General features: G+C 38.1%; 1 protein-coding gene across 4 annotated transcripts; it reads left to right on the top strand.

Annotated features, from left to right (window-relative positions):
- The first annotated feature begins 6,498 nt into the window (after positions 1 to 6,498).
- LOC149005146 (pentatricopeptide repeat-containing protein At4g04790, mitochondrial-like) lies at positions 6,499 to 13,457 on the top strand. Of its 4 annotated transcripts, XM_089169482.1 has the most exons (7): positions 6,501 to 6,744; positions 6,844 to 6,926; positions 10,420 to 10,513; positions 11,017 to 11,205; positions 11,638 to 11,886; positions 11,986 to 12,033; positions 12,214 to 13,455. In XM_089169482.1, the coding sequence occupies exons 5-7, from the start codon at positions 11,679 to 11,681 to the stop codon at positions 12,903 to 12,905; spliced, it is 948 nt and encodes a 315-aa protein (XP_089025608.1). In that variant the 5' UTR covers positions 6,501 to 6,744; positions 6,844 to 6,926; positions 10,420 to 10,513; positions 11,017 to 11,205; positions 11,638 to 11,678; the 3' UTR covers positions 12,906 to 13,455. The 4 variants fall into 4 exon arrangements, with proteins under 4 accessions (XP_089025604.1, XP_089025608.1, XP_089025607.1 ...); XM_089169478.1 differs by lacking the exon at positions 11,017 to 11,205 and having other exon boundaries at positions 6,499 to 6,744; positions 12,214 to 13,457; XM_089169481.1 differs by lacking the exon at positions 10,420 to 10,513.
- Positions 13,458 to 19,581: the final 6,124 nt, after the last annotated feature.

Here is a 19,581-nt window from a genome sequence, read left to right as displayed (position 1 = left end):
TCATTCCTTTATGTGCAATTGTTTTGTTAGATTATTCTACAGCTACGGAAGGATTTGATGGCACCTACACCAAGACGAACCCTGATGAGGCATACTATCCTCAGGGTACTGGCTACCATGATTACACTGAAGATACCTAGGGTGATTACGCTTCGTACCAAGATCAGTTCGACCATGGTGTGGGAGCGGCCGTTCTTGGTCTCTTATGTTTATACTTACGAAGACATTTTGTATAAAACCGAGGAAACAATTGTTTAGATATTCATATTGTTATTTCCCTTTTAAGATTTGGATTTGTAAACCTTAACTATGAATTGATTTATTTTCCGCTGCTACTGAAGGAGTGATATCCGCTCACTCTCTTCTTTTGGAATATATACATTGGTATCGTTTATTTCTGCGCTCTGATTTTATTATTTCTTATCCTTATCATGATTTCATTTTTTATATGCTTTGACCTTGATTATAGTATTGTTCATGATTATGTTATCGTATATGTGGGAGGCATGGTTGCTTGACATTTGATCTTTTGGGCTGTGGATCACATACCCGAGTTTGCCAGGTAGAGTACCGACTGGGTGGATGTGACATGGGCGTCCAAGGAGCAGCTGAGAATCGTGAGAGGATATAAGAGCATCCACATCAACAATATGTGGATGATAGGGTTAGGGAATGGAGTCCAACAGAGGTAGCCAATTTGTGAGGATTCTCATTCCTAGGTAGAAAATGATATTGAATCAAGTTGGTTGGGCTATAGGGGAAGTATCTGGACTACATGTAGTATGTCACTGTATGACATTGCATTGGATTAGAAACCCTGTCATGTGTTAGTACTCATGCCAATGGTCATGGTGAGAGAGTGTGGACTTAAACCCAAACCATGGTTGAGTGACGAGGACTAAACCACTTGCCCAGGATCCCCATAGAGGTAACCAGTCCGTGAGGGATGAGAGTGACTAGATTTACTCAGAGGAGGGCTGGTGTTATATCTTAAAGCATGTCCACCTTATTAGAGACTTGCATAGTTAGATTTTAGCTGTATCCATACATTTGCATATCATCCTTCATATATATTGTTTATCTTGATATAATGTTGACATATATATTAGTTTGTCAAAACTAATTGTGGCCAAAGTCAGTGGTTTCAGATGGGTAAAGTTTGTCCAAGACCAACTACGTGGGATAACCTCCTAATAGGACTAAACTTTATATTAAGCTTTAATGGTGCCTTACAAATTAACAAGCACTATGTTCAGATTAATAGACAGAGTATTATGATTCCCACTCTTCCCTACTCCAGCCCTCAGAGTAGCGAGCGAAACGTGGTGGATAAGATAAGAAAAATTCCTGATTGCAAATGCAAAATACCAGGTTCTTGTAAGATTGCCTTAGATATTGAAGAAGATGAAAATTTTGAGTTCAGAATAGAACAAGAATTATTAGAAGAAGAATATGAGTTTAATTCTTGTTATGAGGTTGAAACAGATTATTTAGATTTTAGAAGATTTGAATCTAATTTTCATGAACTGACAATTCAAAAGGTTCTAGAAAAACTAGAAACATCAAAGATTATACAGGATAAAAATCCCTTAGAATTCTGGCATATAGATAAGCCAATGATTGAGCTAAAGATAAAAAATCAGGATATGAGGATTATTACAGAAAACCCTAAGTATAATCCCAAAGATGATGAAGAGTTCGATATGCACCTTAAAGAGCTCAAAGAACTTAGATTAGTACAAGATTCAAATAGCCCCCATAGGTCAGCTGCTTTCATTGTAATGAAAGAATCAGAAAAAAAAAGAGGTAAAAGTAGAATGGTGATAAACTACAAAAGATTGAATGACAATATTGAAGATGATGCATACAACATCCCCAAGAGAGATTTCCTTGTCTCACTAATAGACAAAGCAAAGATATTCAAACAAGTTTGATCTTAAATCCGGTTTCCATCGAGATAAAGGTCCACAAAGATTCAATACCATGGACTCGCTTTTACAACAAGCAGAGGACATTACGAATGGAACGTAATGCCTTTTGGACTAAAGAATGCCCCTTCTGTGTTCCAACGCAGAATGGATCAGATATTCTTAGATTACAGAGAATTTATTGCAGTCTATATAGATGATATTTTAGTATTCAGCAGAAATGAAAAGGAACATGTTGAGCATTTGCTCACTGCCTTTAGACTATTTACTAAACATGGTTTAGTCATTTCTAAGAAAAAAATTAGAGATAGCCAAAGAACAGATTAACTTTCTGGGCTTAGTCTTAGGAAAGGACCTGATATCTTTACAAGATCATATTTCGAGAAAAATCTTGGAATTCCCAGATGTCCTTGAAGGAACAACCCAGATTAAATCTTTTGTTGGCTTAGTCAACCAAGCCAGAAATTTTATAAAAGATTTGGGAAAAATCTTAGGCCCCCTATATGCTAAGACTTCCACAAAAGCTGAGAAAAGATTTAACCAACAAGACATTAAGTTGGTCCAAAGAATAAAACAGCTGATTTCAAAAGTTAAACCCATGAGATATCCCAAAGATAATTATTACCATATTGTTGAAACAGATGGTTCACAAGAAGGATGGGGAGCAATACTCAAAATTAGACCAAATGAGTATTCACCTAAATCCAGTGAAGAAATCTGCAGATATGCCTCTGGTTTGCACCAGAACAAAAATTTGGCAGCAATAGATTTTGAAGTTGAATCTGTTATTAAAGGATTAGAAGCCTTTGAACTTTTTCTTCAAAATAAAAAGATTCTTGTTAGAACTGACTGCCAAGCCATAGTCAGATTTTATAAAAATTTAAATGAGAAAAAGATCTCACAAAGAAGATGGTTGATTTTTAGAGATACCATTATTAACAAAGGTTTTGATATAACCTTTGAACATATTAATGGAAAAGATAATTTTCTTGCAGATGGATTATCTAGATCCTTATTTGGAAAATAATTTGCAGGAACTAGATTTGGCTGTTTCCCAGCCCAAAGATATGGCTGATTCTCAGCCCAAAGATTCTGAAGATACGACTGATTCCCAGTCAAAAGATACTTCTATTGAAGAGATTATAGCTTCTGTGGTTAATACCCGAAGCAGCAAAGATAAAGTTCCTCAAATGGGAAGTGCTAACTTGAAAAAGAAGCATGTACCCAAGAAGATTATGTATGGGCAGAGATACCTCTACACCATAGATGAAAGATTTCAGTTCAAGGTTCTCCTTGAAGTTGAAGAACAAGATAAAACAATTTTAGATAATCTTTGGATTTCTCATCACCAGAGTATCCAAGATCCAGCAGATAGAAGCAAGCGTGACTATTTTAGCTCAGTCATGAATTCCTTAAATTATCAGATGAACATGGCTTATTCCAAGTCAAAATCCAGTTATAGATACTACGTTGTGTTTAAAGGAAAGCTGCCTGGAATTTTTACACAATGGTCAGATGTCTCTGTTTGCATCAGAAATTTTGACAAGCCTCTTTACAAAGGCTATGTTGATTTACCTGAAGCATTGAGGGATGCCAGGAAGACTCTTGGTATTAACTTCTACAAAGATCCGAAGATTGAAAAAGTTGATCAAAAAGATTTCAAAGGAGCACTTATGGCGTGCGATGAGTGTTCTGTCACAAAGATGGAGATAAAAGATCTCACTGAGCAATGTGAAATAAACAGGTGTCTGCACTGCGCCTTGTTAAAGAAGTAAATGCTGACTTAAGGCTTGCGAACCGTAAGCTTGAAAGCGAGAAAGTGGAGTTGACAGCACATCTACTTCGTGCCAAAGATCTCTTAGGCATGAATGAGTCAGAGATTATGACATCATTTGTCAGAAAGCATAAGAAAAGATCAAATGAAGATTCCAAAGATAAACCCTCTACAGATAAACAGATTGTAGAAGCTTTAAAACCTCCTATCCAGCAATATGTAAAATCAATTGATGAAATGCTGGTACAGGTCAAGAAGCTACTATCAACGGAAGATGGTGGACCGAGTTCATCCAGTTCTACAGGATCAGATGGCTCGTAGAAGTCCCTCCAGAAGAGATGAGTATAATAGAAGATCCAGAAGAATAGTCATTGCCCAACTTGGAGACATTTCTATTCTAAAATGGGTAAACAGATATGGCCAGATACTTGGACGAAGGTTCAAGAAAAATAAGAAAGCTACCTGTTTTCTGAAAAGATATGAAAAGAAGCATGATGAAAAGGTGACCAAGAAAGCCAATAGGAGCAGATCCCAAATCATGGAAATGATGGATGATCAGCCCTTGAGATACAACAAGACTATTGCAGAAATCATTAGCCTCGCAGCTGAAGATTTTGAAGTAGGAACAATAATTGCCTAAAAGATTCCACTCACAACAAAGATGCCGCTGACGTCATGCTGATGTCATGTAACCACTAAATAAGAGTCCTTTTATCTTTTATTAAACTATCTTTTATAGTTTTTGGATTCCACTTTATCTTTTGTAAAATTATGTTGTATAAACTTTGAAGTCCATAGTCTATAAATAGGATTTCTTGTTTTAGATAGAAGAAGAATGAAGGGAGAGAGCTTGAGAGAGGAGTGAAGCTCTGTAATAGTAACTGTTGTAAGGCTTGTAATAGATGTTTATGAAGTACTACTTTCAAATATTGCACTTGTCTTGAGAAGATCAAAGAGAAGAAAGACTGCGTCTTCTTCCGTAAGTTTCCTTTTTTAATTTGTTTAAGATATGGGCTTGTAGTAGTGTGATAATTATGTATTTCATGTCATTTGCATGCATATTCGAGGTGGATAACCGTGGAACATGCCTACAGTAGTGCCTCTGTTCTTGGTGACGACCACCACTGCATTCATGTAGGATCATCTGCATCAATAATCCCAGATGAGTAGTTTCAGTGGATAACCGAAACTAGATGTATGCGCAGTTGAGTACAGGTTGAAAGAGACCCAACTCCAGTGCTACCTAGAATTGGTGAAACACTATTACGAAAGCTGAAGTTAAATAATCCTAAGAATTATTCAGAAGTTCAGACGACTGTTTATAGCCCCGTGAAATAGTCGGTGAGGTGCCTGACGGTCTGAAAGTCTGTCTAAGTCTTAAAGAATGAGTAAAGTTAAAGGACCCTATCTGATAAAGTCAAGAGGTAAAGGCTATAACAGTCAAGGACTGGGTAAAGGCCTCAGCAGAGCCGTGAAGGGCAGTAAGTGTAAGTCTCGTTATGCCGGCGAGGTTGTAGAGGTGCCAGATGAGTCTGTTTATGGAATCCTCTCTTGACCTAAGGAGACAAGTACCATTAATTTGGTTGGGTTACTCCTTGAAAATTAAAAAAATAAATAAATAAATAAAAATTTACACTTGACTTTGCATATCATTTAGACTTTGCATCAACTCATATAGAACTCAATAAGAGTTGAGATCTGGTTGAAAGCAGACAGAAATGTATCCCTTGGCCCAAAAGGAAATGCAGAAAGCATCCCTGTTTTGCAGTGCCACTTCCAGAGCGAGCTTGGCTATAAGTCTCGGTGGGTACGATGTAAGTATGCAGGAGCCCTGTAGGCCTTGTGTCCTGCTTTCGTTTGTCTCAGATATACTGGTCAAAATACTCTGAGAGTATAGGTCATATTTGCATATAGCTTTGCATAGTTCGACCCAGTGAAGCTCTTATTAAAACCAGAAGAGTTGTATGCTCGGAATGGTTTTCTTAAAGATTCTGGCTTACTAAGAGCTTACCAAGAACAACCCATGAATGTCACTGGAAGCCAAACTGGAGTAATCCAGGTTCTATCCGATGAAACATTGGGGAAGTTAAGATTGAACAAGAAGATGAACTTGTTACACCTTGGTGTTATAGTTATTGGCATATGGAGGCGCTAATGAGAAGTGACGATGTATGTTATGAAGCCATATACGGATGCCTGGAGTGCGTTTATAACACCCATTGATGGTATGAAGATTCATATAGCGTGTTATTTTGAGAAGTCAATGGAGGAAGGATGGATCCCTTCATTGCAAAGCTAAAAGAAAAGACTTAGGGGTTGTATGGTAACAATCCTGACACACTTATTCTGTGCTATTTGCCTACTTTAGCACAGAAGTCAGCAAAAACATGTATGGTAAATCGATTTAACTTTTCTGTGTTGGTTCAGCATAGTGCTGAACCAAGCATTTGGCACAATTTTTTTTTTTGTAACAAAGGCGCTTTTTATATATAGGAAAATTGGGGTTGGGATAATTACATATGCCGCCAGTAAGGATTGAACCCACCATCTCTCCACTGAGAGGTGAGTTCTCAACCACTGCACTATCCTTCCATTTGGCACAGTTTTTCCTTATGCCAGAGAAGCTCCAATTTGGAACTTATCTGAGACAGAAGCAATTCTGTTTGGAAACGCGGGGCACAAGTGAGGCTGAGGGTTATCGATGTAATTTTCACGATAATCTAAAAGCTCGTCATCACTGTCGTATCTCTCGACTCTCTGGACGCTCTGGTTATCGTCTCTCTCAACGGTCATCTTTCGCACCCCTGTATAAATATAAGACCTCTCGTCTCTCTCTGCTCTCTCTCGTCTCTCTGCCCCTCTTCGTGGCTCTGTCTCGTCTCGCTCAAGGATCTGGGTTGCTGGACTCTCTCGAGTTTGTCTGCCTGCTTTGTATTGGAGGTTAAAGAAGAGCATCAAGTCGGGCAAACCGATTTCGCGAGAAGAGGAGCCCTTGCATCTGTGACTGCCCTCCTCCTTTGTCTCTCAGCAATATCGCCTGTGGTATGTTTTTGCCTATTCCTTTTCCCCCAATAATTTATGTTCGGATTAGAGTGAAATTAGGGATTACCCTGACCTCTGGTTGTGGATTCTGCGCTGTAGTTCGAGCAAGGTTTCCGAAGAGCTTTTGGTTGTGGATTCTGCTTTCAAGTTCTCTCACCTCGTCTCTCTCATCTCGCTCAAAGGTGTGTATGACTCTGCTGTGCCAGCCCAACTATTGAGCTAGTGTAACCTCCAATTTTGCCCAGATAAGGCCATCTTCAGTTCCTGTTTTTGAGTTGTATGCTAATCCTGTTACGATTTCTGTGCATAGACTACGATCGAGAGGTTGAAATGCAATTTCCTTTCTATCACCTGTTTCTGAGTTAAGCTTTTGTACCTACTGCTGCTACGGCTCTTTAATAGAAAGCTGGAATTTTTCCATGTTCTTTGATTAACTTAATTAAGTTGATGTTGCTTGTTACTTTGCACTTTTGATCTTTTCTTGTTATTTCTGTGCCTCCATTGCTATCCCGTTTGTGTTGGCTGCTATTTACTTGTGGGTGTTTAATTATGAGTTATGGCTGCTGAATAGGATGGGTTTCATGTATTCCATCTAATGAGTAGAGGATATGTTGCTCATTTGGATTTTGAACTGCTGTGCATGGATACTGTTAGTTTCTAATTCTAATCTTATAGGTACTAGTTTCAATTGTTCTATAATATCTCCAAGTCTGTCGATTGGATTGAACCCACACTTTAAAAAGTTTAAGGAGTTGAGGACACCGTTTAATCATATAAATTTGATGCCTATTGGATGTCTGGATTGGGAGGGATTATCACAGAGCTTAATCTTGCTGGTTGCTTGATTATGCACTTCAAGATCTAGTTGTGGGTGGGATTCTAAAGTACACCCTTTAGTTAGATCGAAACCATTAACATGTATAAATGTTCCAAAGCCAAAGGCATTAATGGTTAGTGGTCTTTTTATTGTAGCAAAATCTTTATAATACTAAACTGGAGTTCAACTGTTGCTGTCAACAAAATCTCCTTTTAACATATTTTAACTTTGGTTGTATTTTCTAGATATTTTGTTAGATTTCTTTTTTAAAAGTGAGAATATGACAGTCAGTAAGAACTATTGTTTTTGACAGTCATGGAATTTCTAATGCTGCATCTTTCTGGATTTTTATTAAATGGGTGGGATGTTCTTGATGGTTTGCCTAGTGTCACTTGTTTTCTTCAATATACTTGATTGTATGTGACCACCTGTGTATGAATTGAACCAGCATATTTACGTATTTTTATTTATTTTATATTTATCTTTTTAAATATTTTATTAAAAAATGTGTCCATTTTTGGCACGAAGTCGTACATACCATACAAGATTCTGTGCCAAGATGGGCCAGAGAAATGTGCCCATCTGTGTCCAACCATACAAGATTTCACTACAGATTTTGTGCCAAATTTGTCCACTTCAGCACAGAAGCATAAAAAGGAGATTCAGTGCTGAATTGAGAATTTTGGCACAGAATGATTGCCATACAACCCCTTAATTCCTTCTTGCTTCAGTTGAACTCTATTAATTTTTGGACATAATTACTTTATTTCCTTTTTCATTGATTCATTCTTTTCGAGTATTGGACTTATGTAATTCTTTTATTTAATTATTTGGATTATTCTTTTTCTCGATTCTTATTGCGTGCATTTATTATCATTGATGAGTAAACCGTGGATTTTGTGACTGTGGATTACACCCACGGGTTATCAGACGGGTTTGATATCAGCGGGTGGAGTGAGACAAGTTTCTAGGCAGATATCCTCGAGGTCCAAGGATCCCTTGATAAGTATGGTGTATTTAATATACTGAGTCTCACGTTAGGAGATCCCTTTACTAGTACTATTTTTTAGTAGCTTAGTGAGGGGTGGTCTTTTTACTGTTTTTAACTATCCACCCAATATCTTAGACTGATCAGTTCTGCGCATACAATCGCAAATTCAAAAAAGGGAGTCTAGTCTATTAGAGTAGACTCATGTACGAATAATTATATGTGCTTGTCGATGATCAATAAATGCTCGAATCAATGTATTGGTATGCATGAGGCCTTATACGATAAAAACTGGACTTTTCCTCGACATCGTCAAGGGAGGCATCTCTAATAAGTGATGTTCTAGGCATGGGCTAGTCCTCGGAACTTGCTACCCACTTGTCAAGTGGTCTATAGGTATCCAGTCGAACCGGGTTCATCAAGCCTAGGACTCTTGTGCAAAATTTGCATAACATTTTGTATTTTCCAAATTTAACCTCAACCCTTAGATCTGATCTATAGACACTCGATCATCCATAACCAGAAATGTAGTCTCTAAAATTCCTATGGAATTCCTCTATAGAGGGAAAATCTCACTCACATGTAATTTACCCTTGGAAGATAAACTGCAAACCAGTGGGTTGTATGGTAACTATTCTGGACACACTTATTCGTGCCATTTGCCCACTTTGGCACAGAAGTCAGCAAAAGCATGTATGGTAAACCGGTTCAACTTTTCTGTGCTGGTTCAGCAAAGCTATGCTGAACCAGGCATTTGGCACAGTTTTTCCTTGTGCCAGAGAAGCTCCAAATTTTGCCAAATTGGAGCTTCTCTGACATAGAAGCAATTTGGTTTGGAAACGCGGGGCACAAGCTTGTTGTTGACGGTACTTGGGGTTATCGATGTAATTTCACGATAACCCTAAAAGCACCTCATCACTCTCGTCTCTTTGCACTCTCTCGACCTCTGGTTATCGTCTCTCTCAACGGTCATCTCTCGCAGCCCTAGATAAGACCTCTCGTCTCTCTCTCGCCTCCCTCATCTCTCGAAGCTCTCCCAAGTCTCGCAACTCTCTCTCTCAACTCTCTCGACTCCAAAACGAGTCTCTCCAACCGATCTTTGTGTTTGGAAGCATCTCTGCAATCGATCCTCTATTTGGAAGCATCTCTGCAGCCAATCTCTTTTTTTGGAAGCGTCTCTGCAACCGAGACTCTGTTTGGAAGCGTCTGTGCAACCGATCCTCTGTCTGGGAGCGTCTTTGCAACCAATCTCTTTGTTTGGAAGCATATCTGCAACCTATCTCTCTACCAAAAGCCGAAGTCCTCTTGTGCAAGCAAAGCCCTGTCTCTGCAACTGATCTCTCTTCAACCGGCCGTCTGCAACCCACTTCCGTCCGCAACCCACTTCTTCATCTTTGTTCATTGTGAGTGGAGGTCACATAGTTATCTTTTTTTGCACATAGTTGTTCTGAATAAGAAAACATGATTCTTTCTTATTTTTTTGATATTGCTAAATTCGTTTTCTGTTTACATCGGAGCACAAGGGTGTCATTCCTTAGGACTCAAATGGAAATTTTTATATGGATGATTAAGTAATTCGGGCAAATTGAAAGTCTGAAATGCAAATGTTTAGTGGTATTTTGATTATGAAATGTTCAATGTAAGATGTTAAGATGCTCCTGCTTGGTTCATAATATCTCTAGAATTCTGTATTTTGTTGACCACCTCTGGAAATGTTTTTACTTGTTTATAATTATTTCCTCTGAAGATGTTCATTTTTTTTTTCTTTTTTCAGTTTGATTCTTCCTCTGGTATTCTTGTTATATTAAATAAAACCAGTTTTACAGAGTCGTGAATCATACTGATATTTGACCCTGTTCATATGATCTAGGTTGTTATGTTTTCAATTGTCTGGTTACTCTTCCATACTCCATTTTCTGATCAAACGGATCCAATTTCCTCATGTGGAGAAAAACGAGAGGCTGGTGAGAACAATTCTAGTAGGGTTTAGCAAGAATAGAACTCAGTCTTAATGATGATATTTCATATTTGTTTAGTTTAAATGGTTTTGCTGTTCTCAAGATTTGTTCAGTTCACTATGAGGCACTGAAACATCTCATCCGTTGCAATCTATGCCACTTCTCGTTCTAGTTGCATTTTGCATGGTTGGATTGCTTTTTCAGGTCCTTTTAGGAGAAGTCTAGAGGCATAAGATGCAAATAACAATTTGATTTGATGCAGATTTTATCATGTTTGTGTTTAGCTTCCACTTATTGTTTGCACCTTACTAAGTCGTGCTGTTATGCTGCTATTGCATCACCATTCTAATTGTAGATTAATGGATTCTTGTTGCTAGTCATTGAAATTCTATTTGTGTTAAGAATAAGCTTCAGCTGTATATTCTCTATATATATTGGTGTTAAGAATTGTCATTGCTTCTTGTGCTATTCATAACTTCATCCGCGATGAACAAATTGCCGACAAAAAGTTTGAAGAATTCGGAAACCTGAATTGGATATCTGAAGAAGTAATATTGGATCCTGATATTCCCCCTGATAACACCCAATTAGAAGCAAGACAAATGGAAGAGCAAAAGAAGAAAATTGCAAATGAATTGGCAGCAAGAGCGAGACTCCCACTAATCACTTGAAAACATTATAATCTCACTTGATTTTATGTAAGCACCTATGTATGAATTGAACCAGCATATTTACTTATTTTTAATTATTTTATATTTATCTTTTTAAATATTTTATTAAAAAATTGTGCCCATTTTGTGACTGAAGTCGTACATACCATACAAGATTCTGTGCCAAGATGGGCCAGAGAAACGTGCCCATCTGTATCCAACCATACAAGATTATGGCAATGATTACCGCATCCAAATTTGCCCACTTCAGAACAGAAGCATAAAAAGTGGATTATGTGCTGAAGTGGGAATTTTGGCATAGAATGGTTGCCATACAACCCCTTGCAAGCCTCCAAAAGTGGCTTGCATGTCCTTCCTTGTACTATTTACTTCCCGTCTATTCCCGTTGAACCAAATAGGGCCTTAAACTTCAGTTTGGAGCACGGTTCAAAACTTCACACTCGCTATCTGGATATGTAGACATTTTGGGCGGCCAACGGCTACGACTGCCTGCAAATCAAATGTGCGCTTCCAAAGTGAAAAAGTTAAGCTCGATTTTTAGTTCGGCAATTAAAAGGGCATCCAAGAAGAAGTCCAGCTCAAGCTCAGGAAGAGTCGATGCTGCAGTGAAACAGTTGGATTGCTATCTGGACAAACCATTGGAAAATTCTACTTTGAGCAGATTGGCACTGAAAACTCTGTCAGCGGAGTCTCAGTCAATACACTCTGGTGACACTTCCTCACTATTTTTTTCAATTTCCTTCTTGTTTGTTACCTGAGAAGTATTTACGTGATAAGAGTTATTTTTTTTGCTCACTTTTCTTGTAGAGGATGTCAAGAAGGTGCTGTCCGGAGAGATATCTTCTTTGATATGTGGTACGTTTTTTTTAATGAAATTCATAGCTTTGTTGTCAAAGTCTTACAGCTTTTCTTTTCTTCATTTGGGCATATTGTCAAACATCTCATGCACAGTCTCTTATTTTTGTTGTTTATATTCTTGACATCCTGCTTAATTTACCCTGTTGTGTTTATAAATGTTTACTTTTTCATTCGTAGGAAATATGATTGCACTCCCGATTTCTGTGGATCTGCCTGTGCTTGATGATGGGGAATCCATGGAGAAAGTGTTAGATATACCATGGATTTCAAGTATATCTAATTCCAACGTGTCATATCGTCGTAAACAAATTTCACGCAATAGGAAACAAAAGTGGGTTTTCAAGAACAACCAGAGTCATCGTTTTCGGTGGATAGTGACAATGTGTGCACAAAAGCTGGGCACCGAGCATGCACTCACGGTATTTGGCAAACTGGGCCGAGAAACTGGTGTCAAAGAATACAAAGCATTGATGGAACACTGTATCCAGAAGGCTAGGGACACTGAAGATGAAGAAGCTTCATTGCATGAGATTGATAATGCTTTCCAAATCTTTCGAATTATGAGAGAACAAGGTTTTCAAATAGAAGAACATATATATGGTTCATTCCTTATTTATTTGATTGACATGGAGATGGTGGAAGAATTCCAATTTTTTAGTGGAATTATCCAAGAGGACAACCCTGGTTCAATTTCAAGGCTGAGTTACTATGAGATGTTGCTTTGGATCAGGGTTGATGAGGAGAGTAAAGTTCAGGAGCTTTGCAGTTCCATTGCACTAGATATTCCGCGAGACAGATATAGCTTAGCAGGTATGAGATTGGTAATAGAAAGATACTTCTTCCTTCCACCATTCGTTTGTTTTCATTAGAATCAAAACATGCTTTATTTACTGGATGCAGTCCCAGTGTTGGCCTGTGTAGATTGGAAGAATAGGCTGACATTTATTGTACTTAGGAGAGACTTGAGTAATTAATGCTTTAATTTCATATGGAAAATGAATGATTTATTGTGTTGAATATAAATATTTATCCAAATTGTAAAACTTACTCCTAGTACTGGTATGGTTATTTTCTGTCCTTTTTATCTGTTATGTATTTGAATGTTGCACCATTACCCAAATAACAATTTCCTTTTTCTAGTGTTGTCTTTATTTCCTAGGAACTCAGCACATACAGTTTTAATCCCAAAGCTTTGAATATTTGGTGCTTATGCTTGCATTTGAAAATGAGTCCTGAACTTACTTACTGCAACCTTCTTATAGGGTCTTCTGTCTTATGGTTTATGCACTTGTTCTTTTTCTTTTCACTTTCTAACAGTATCTTGGCCAGTCCTGCTTGATAATTATGTGTACCATGTGGTACATGGAATCAAGATTTAATGTTATATCCTATATGTCCTATTCGGATTAGGTTTAGCTGTCAGTTGAGTTGTTTTTTTCTTTCAGTGTGTGGTTACAATAATTGGAATCTTTCCTTGTATACTAATCATAATTAAATAGGGAAGAGGGACTGCAAGTATGGACATATGCTCGCGAGATATTCCCTCCTGCTCCCATCTCTTCTATTTCTCTCAGTTCACTGATTATACTCTACTGATGTTGTTACATGGTATCAGAGTGGTAATATCAACAAACAGATCTATACGTCTGCCACTATTTGGAAAGTCCACCAGGGTTTCAAGTCTTCTCCAGTTGCAGCCTTCATACTGGCCTTGTTTGGTTGACTGTGCCCTAATCAATGTTACAATAACAATAACCTAGGACATATGACCTACTCAGCAGTATCTATATTGAGGTCTTGAGGTGCAGCAATCATATTGGATCATTTTGTGTCTGAGGTTTCTGGTTCCTGAACAAATCTTTTCAATTGGGGAATGAAGTAATTAAATCGTTTCAATTTCAAGAATGAAAGTTGTAACAACCCAGCAACTTAGGAAACCAGGCAATGGAGAAGGGAGAGCAAAGAGGAGAGGAGGAAGAGAGACCTTGCGAATGCAATGCACCCCTTCTCCCACCTACTTTATAAACCAATAATCAATGATTAGTCTAGGATATCTTTCCTAAACTAAATTACAGAAAATAAAAAGCCAATATTGTCTGCAAAAAGGAAACTTCTGAAAGGGAAACTATCCTAGATATGTCATTGGTTGTTGACCAAGCAAAATGGGAAAGGGAAACTAGTAAAAAGGTAAATACTAGCAAGTAATTACAGCCAATAACCCACAACTTCCAACACTCCCTCTCAGGCTGGAGTGTATAAAATCACCCATGCCCAGCTTGCAACTCCCATCCTTGGAGGCAGGTCCAATGAGTGACTTGGTAAGATGTTTCCTAGTTGCTCAGTAAGGGGGAAGCTGCTTGATTATCATGAAACATCTTCATGGGTTGAGTGACTGATTGCCCCAACTCAAGAAGGAAAGATTGGACCGATAACAGTTGAGTTGGCACTGGAGGATGGATCTGTAGTATCTGTAGTAGAGGATGGTTTGGGAAGAGCCTGAGAGGTGACAGTAGTAGCTTGTGACATTGGTGGATCTTGCCATTGCTGCTGCCGTTGATACACAGTCAGTGGCTGATCTTCAGTAGTAGGAACAACAAGAAGAACAATAGTTGGAAGTACCCCATCGGAGAAAACCATAGTTAAATCATCGGAGATGAGCAGAAAGGAGTATCCTCCAAGAAGGTAGCATTGGCAGTCACAAAATAACGGTTTGAAAATCAGGTCAAAACAGAGGTAATCTTTTTGAGTGTGTGAATATCCAAGGAAAGGGGAGAAAGTTTATTTCAAACCAGGTTGCAGAGTGTGTACAAAACAAACACACCAAAAAACATGTGGTGGAAGGGAAAACAAAGGGGTGTCAGGATGCACAATAGAGAATGGTATTTTATTATTCAACACAGATGAAGGCATGTGATTAATCAAAAAAATGTAGTAAGAATTGAATGAGAACAAAAGTTATTTGGAACTTTTATATCAAAACATAGAGGATGAGCAGTATCCAGAAGATGTTTGTTCTTAGTTCACCCACACCCTTTTTTTTTTTTTTTTTTTTGGGGGGGGGGGGGGGGGGGGGATTGGAGAAGGGGAGGGGTTATAAGAATAGCTAGTTTAATGTATCATGTCTTTGAATGAACAAAAATCAAATATCTCAGCTTGACCAAATCCTAGGGCTTTATCCGAACCGAAAGTTTTAATAAAAGCATCAACTTGGTTATTTATTTCATTATAAAAACTTTGAAAAATGGACAAGCTGTGATCGATCTTTTAATAAATACACCCATATCAAACGAGAATGATCATCCACAAAACTCACAAAGTAATTTTAATTTGACCGTGGTTGATCTTGTTTCCTGAAAGGTCAGAGATTAATCTAAAATAATTCGATTAAGGATAAAACCCATAATAGTCCTACAAAAATTAAAGGTATATTGGCAAAGAAGAGGTGTGAATTTTTTTTGGTGAAGTTGTGGCAATTTTTATTAGATCAAACATCCCTAAATCCGTACAAGTAAAAAGAAGCCTTCATAATGCCATACGAACAAGAAAAGCTACTGATTTTAATGGGCAAGCTTGATGACCCCTTCAAAGAAATTCAGTGCGCTACTATTTAATTTAATAGAGAACAATAAAGAGGAAATAAAAGAGAAATTAGAGAGCACCAATACTACCAGACCCACGGAAGCGAAAGACTGAAGCAATTAAATTCTATTTAAATTTATTTGAAGATTTTGACATATCTAGCTTGAAAGCACTCGTTTTTCCTGTCTTTTTATGATTGAGATAATAAAATATTCATGGGCCTGAATTACATTACTAATAATTTGCCTCCCCAGGACAAAAGCTGCTTGAAGAGGAGAAATATAGGAATGAATTAGTGGCTTTAGCCTATTTTCAATGAATCTAGAAACAAACTTATAAGAAATATTGTTGAGACAAATAGGTTGATAATCAGTCATAGTTTCTGTTTCTATTTTGGGAATTAAGCAAATAAGAGTGATTACAAGTGGGCGAAGAGACGCAGAGGAGGAGAATTATTTTTGAAACAAAATGGAATAGATCCCCAAAAATGAGGTCCCGAAATCCTTGATAGAAACAAGCTTGATAACTGTCACTGCTTAGGACTTTGAAAAGAAATATCTGGAGCACAGCCTGATGTATTTCGCCAATAGGAGTGGTAGACAGAGCAAGATGATTGATTATTTGGGAAGATGGGAGAGGCATTCAACAAGGTGCCTAAAGGGTCATAAGAAGGAGAAAGATTAGGGTAGGAGAAAGAGACTCCTGAGGCCATACCACAAGGTTCAGTTAACCTACTGCCATTTCTTTCTAGTCGCTGAGAAATGGAATTACGGCGAGGACTTGTTTTAGCAATAGAGTGGTAGAAACTCGTATCAGGATTATCATCGGTGATGATCAAACTTTGTGAAACTTGAATCCGAAAGCTTCTTGAACATAAAAAAATCTACTTAACTCGTTGGACACGGTTTAAAGAATGTTAATTTGATGTGTCAGAAACCAAAGATAAGTTGAAAATATCAATTTTGAAGATTAACCACAGACTTATTCCAATGAGAGAAGATTTTGAAAAGAAGTAAAAGTTGCATTAAAAGGGGTGGAACTGCTGGACATCCGATGCTAGCAGCAAAACAAATAAGAGTCAGGGTGAGAGTTCCAAACATATTGAAATAAAAAAGTTTCTGATAAGAAACCTTGCAAGAAGAACTGTGGATAACTGGGACGAGTCAATGAAAATTTAGGAAGTCTAGCAGAAGGAAAGGTATGAAACCTGTCCTGTGAAGCAAACTCTCTGTCTGAAAACTCTTTGATTAAAGAAGGGGTTATTGTTTATTAGATGAAGTGAATTTTGAGCTTCTTAATTTGAGTTTTTCAAGGTCAAGATCCTATGGAGGCAGGATAGGGAATGGGCTGTGGAGTAGGGATGGAGGGGCACCACCCAAACAGAATTTCGTTAAAATAACCAATGAAAACAAAAATACATGTTAAAGATGCTAAATAACCAATAATGCATCACAAATGCAGCATCAGCCATAAAAGGAATAATATAGTAACCGGAGACAAGAATATGAGAAGCGTGAATGCGAGAGTTTACTAACACCATAAGCCTCCCTTGAAGCCTTAGAGTGCCAGCACCATCAACAAGACCTTTGTTATTGTTAGAAACCAAGCTCTTAATAACCTAAACAGTAGCTGAATCGATGAATAGAACAGAGATGAAGAAGAAGAAAAGAGGAGAAGAACCAGCAGCAGGAGCCTGTGATTCTAGATAGAACTCCTAGAATCGCAGGCTGTCTGTCTTTATCTATTGATCTCAAGGTCCATGTTACAACTTGAGAGACAAGAATACTTTTCCTCTAAAAATGAAAATAAAAGTACAATTTGTGGACAGAATATCCAAACTCTAGAATCTGTACAAAGTAGAAAGTACAGAAAAGGAAAGTATGAAAATAGAAACATGCTCTCTAACTCTTCAAAACTTTTGCACCAAAAATCCTTCTCCAAAAATAGAAACTCAATAACTTGAGCACCAAGGCTGCTGTCTTGGTCCTGCGCACCAAGGCAGCAGCCTTTGCTGCCTTGAACCTTGTGCAATTCTCAAACACTCACCCTCAAGCTGGAGCAGACAATTCTCCCATGCCCAACTTGCAACACATAGACTGGCAATAGGCTTGAATAGTGCTTTAGTGAACACTTCAGCCAGCTGATTAGTAGAATCCACAAAGGAAGTCTCGATAATTTTCTTCTTGACTACATCACGAACAAAGTGACAGTCCACTGTATATGGTTTGTCCTCTTATGGAATACTGGATTGTTGGCAATATATGTAGCAGCTTGACTATCATGGAACATCTTCATAGGGGCACAGATTGGAAAACCTATCTCCTCCAACAAGGAACGAAGCCACATCAACTCAACAACCGTGTGGGCCATAGCTCTATACGAAGTAGCTAGACCGGGCATCGATGGATTGCTTCTTACTCCTTCAAGTCACAAGATTTCCACCAAAGAAGGTACAATAACCCGTTGCAAGCTGACGATTAGTTGTAGGTCCTGCCTAATCTACATTAGAAAAAACAACCAAATCCATTATGGATTTGGTTGATAAATAAGCCCTTTACCAGGAGCACTCTTGAAATACTGAAGTCCTCTCATCGCTACATCCCAATGGGCCATTCTAGGATACCGCATAAATTGACTCAACACACCTAGAGTTTAGGAAATATTAGGACAAGTAACTTTGACATAACTAAGCTTTCCAATAAGGCTCTTAAAGCAATGAGCATCATCCAACAAGTCACCATCATCCAACCCCAATTTTAACTAAGGATCCGTGGGAATGTCAGTAGGTTTAGAGGCAAGCATTCCAGTTTCTGTCAAAAAGATCCAAAACTTAATTTTCTTTGTAACAAACTTATTTTGTTACTGGGAATTACCTAAATTCCTAGGAAATGCTATAGGTTACCCAAGTCTTTGGTCTGGAAATATTTCTATGACTGTGTCTTGGCTACATGGCTCCAACATCATTTCCTGAAAGAATAAAATCATCAACGTAAACTGCCATAATGACTACCCTGCCACCTTGTCATCTAATGAAAATAGAATGGTCAGAATAACACTGGACAAATCCAAAAAACTCCATAGTCTTGCTAAATCTCTCAAACCAAGCCTACAAAGATTGTTTGAGTCCATAAATTGCTTTATATAGCTTACAAACATGAGCATTGTCCTCCCCATGAGAAACATACTTTGGAGGTTGCTCTATATAAACCTCTTCTTTGAGATCACCATACAAAAAGGTATCTTGATATCAAGCTGAAAAAGAGGCCAATCATGATTCACAACTAAAGAAATTAACACATAGACTGAATTGAGTCTACCCACAGGAGAGAAAGTCTCAAAATAGTCCACCCCATATGTTTGTGTATAACCCTTGGCCACTAGACGAGCCTTGAGCTATTCAACAGTGCCATTAGGATGATAACAATATACACCCACTATCAATGGACCACCTATTTTCCAGGGGGTAAGTTTACCAAAGACCATATATGACGAGATTGTAAAGCATCTATTTCCAAATCCATGGCAGCTTTTTAGCCAAGAATTTTAAGGGCCTCATTATGGTGGGTCGGAACATAAATGGCAAATAGGGCAACTGCAAGATGATGAAAGTGGGGGGGGGGTAGATGAGTAATAAACACATAATTGGAAACAAGATAAACAATGTTAGAACGTTAAGTCCAAGTATGAGTACCATTCCTTAAGGCAATTGGTAAGTCATCCGAAGTCGGAGTAGGGTCTCCACTAGAAGAACCCGCTGGTGGAGAGGGTAAAGATGGAACTACTGTAGGATCGGCATTGATCTCCATTTGAGGAGAAACACCAATATCAGTAGGAGGAACTGTAGTATCCACAATACGCTTCTGCCAACTTACGCCTATGCTGATAAACCTGTAGAGGGGTACTGTCAGTTGAAAGAACTAAAGATGGAATGGAAGGAGCATCATTCAGAACAAGGTTTTCATTAGA

Source organism: Hakea prostrata, chromosome 9, assembly GCF_041222555.1.
Source record: "Hakea prostrata isolate BN-2017 chromosome 9, UWA_Hpros_2, whole genome shotgun sequence".
Taxonomy (NCBI): Eukaryota; Viridiplantae; Streptophyta; class Magnoliopsida; order Proteales; family Proteaceae; genus Hakea; species Hakea prostrata.
Note: the sequence above shows the minus strand (reverse complement) of the source record. Positions and strands in the feature narration are given on the sequence as shown.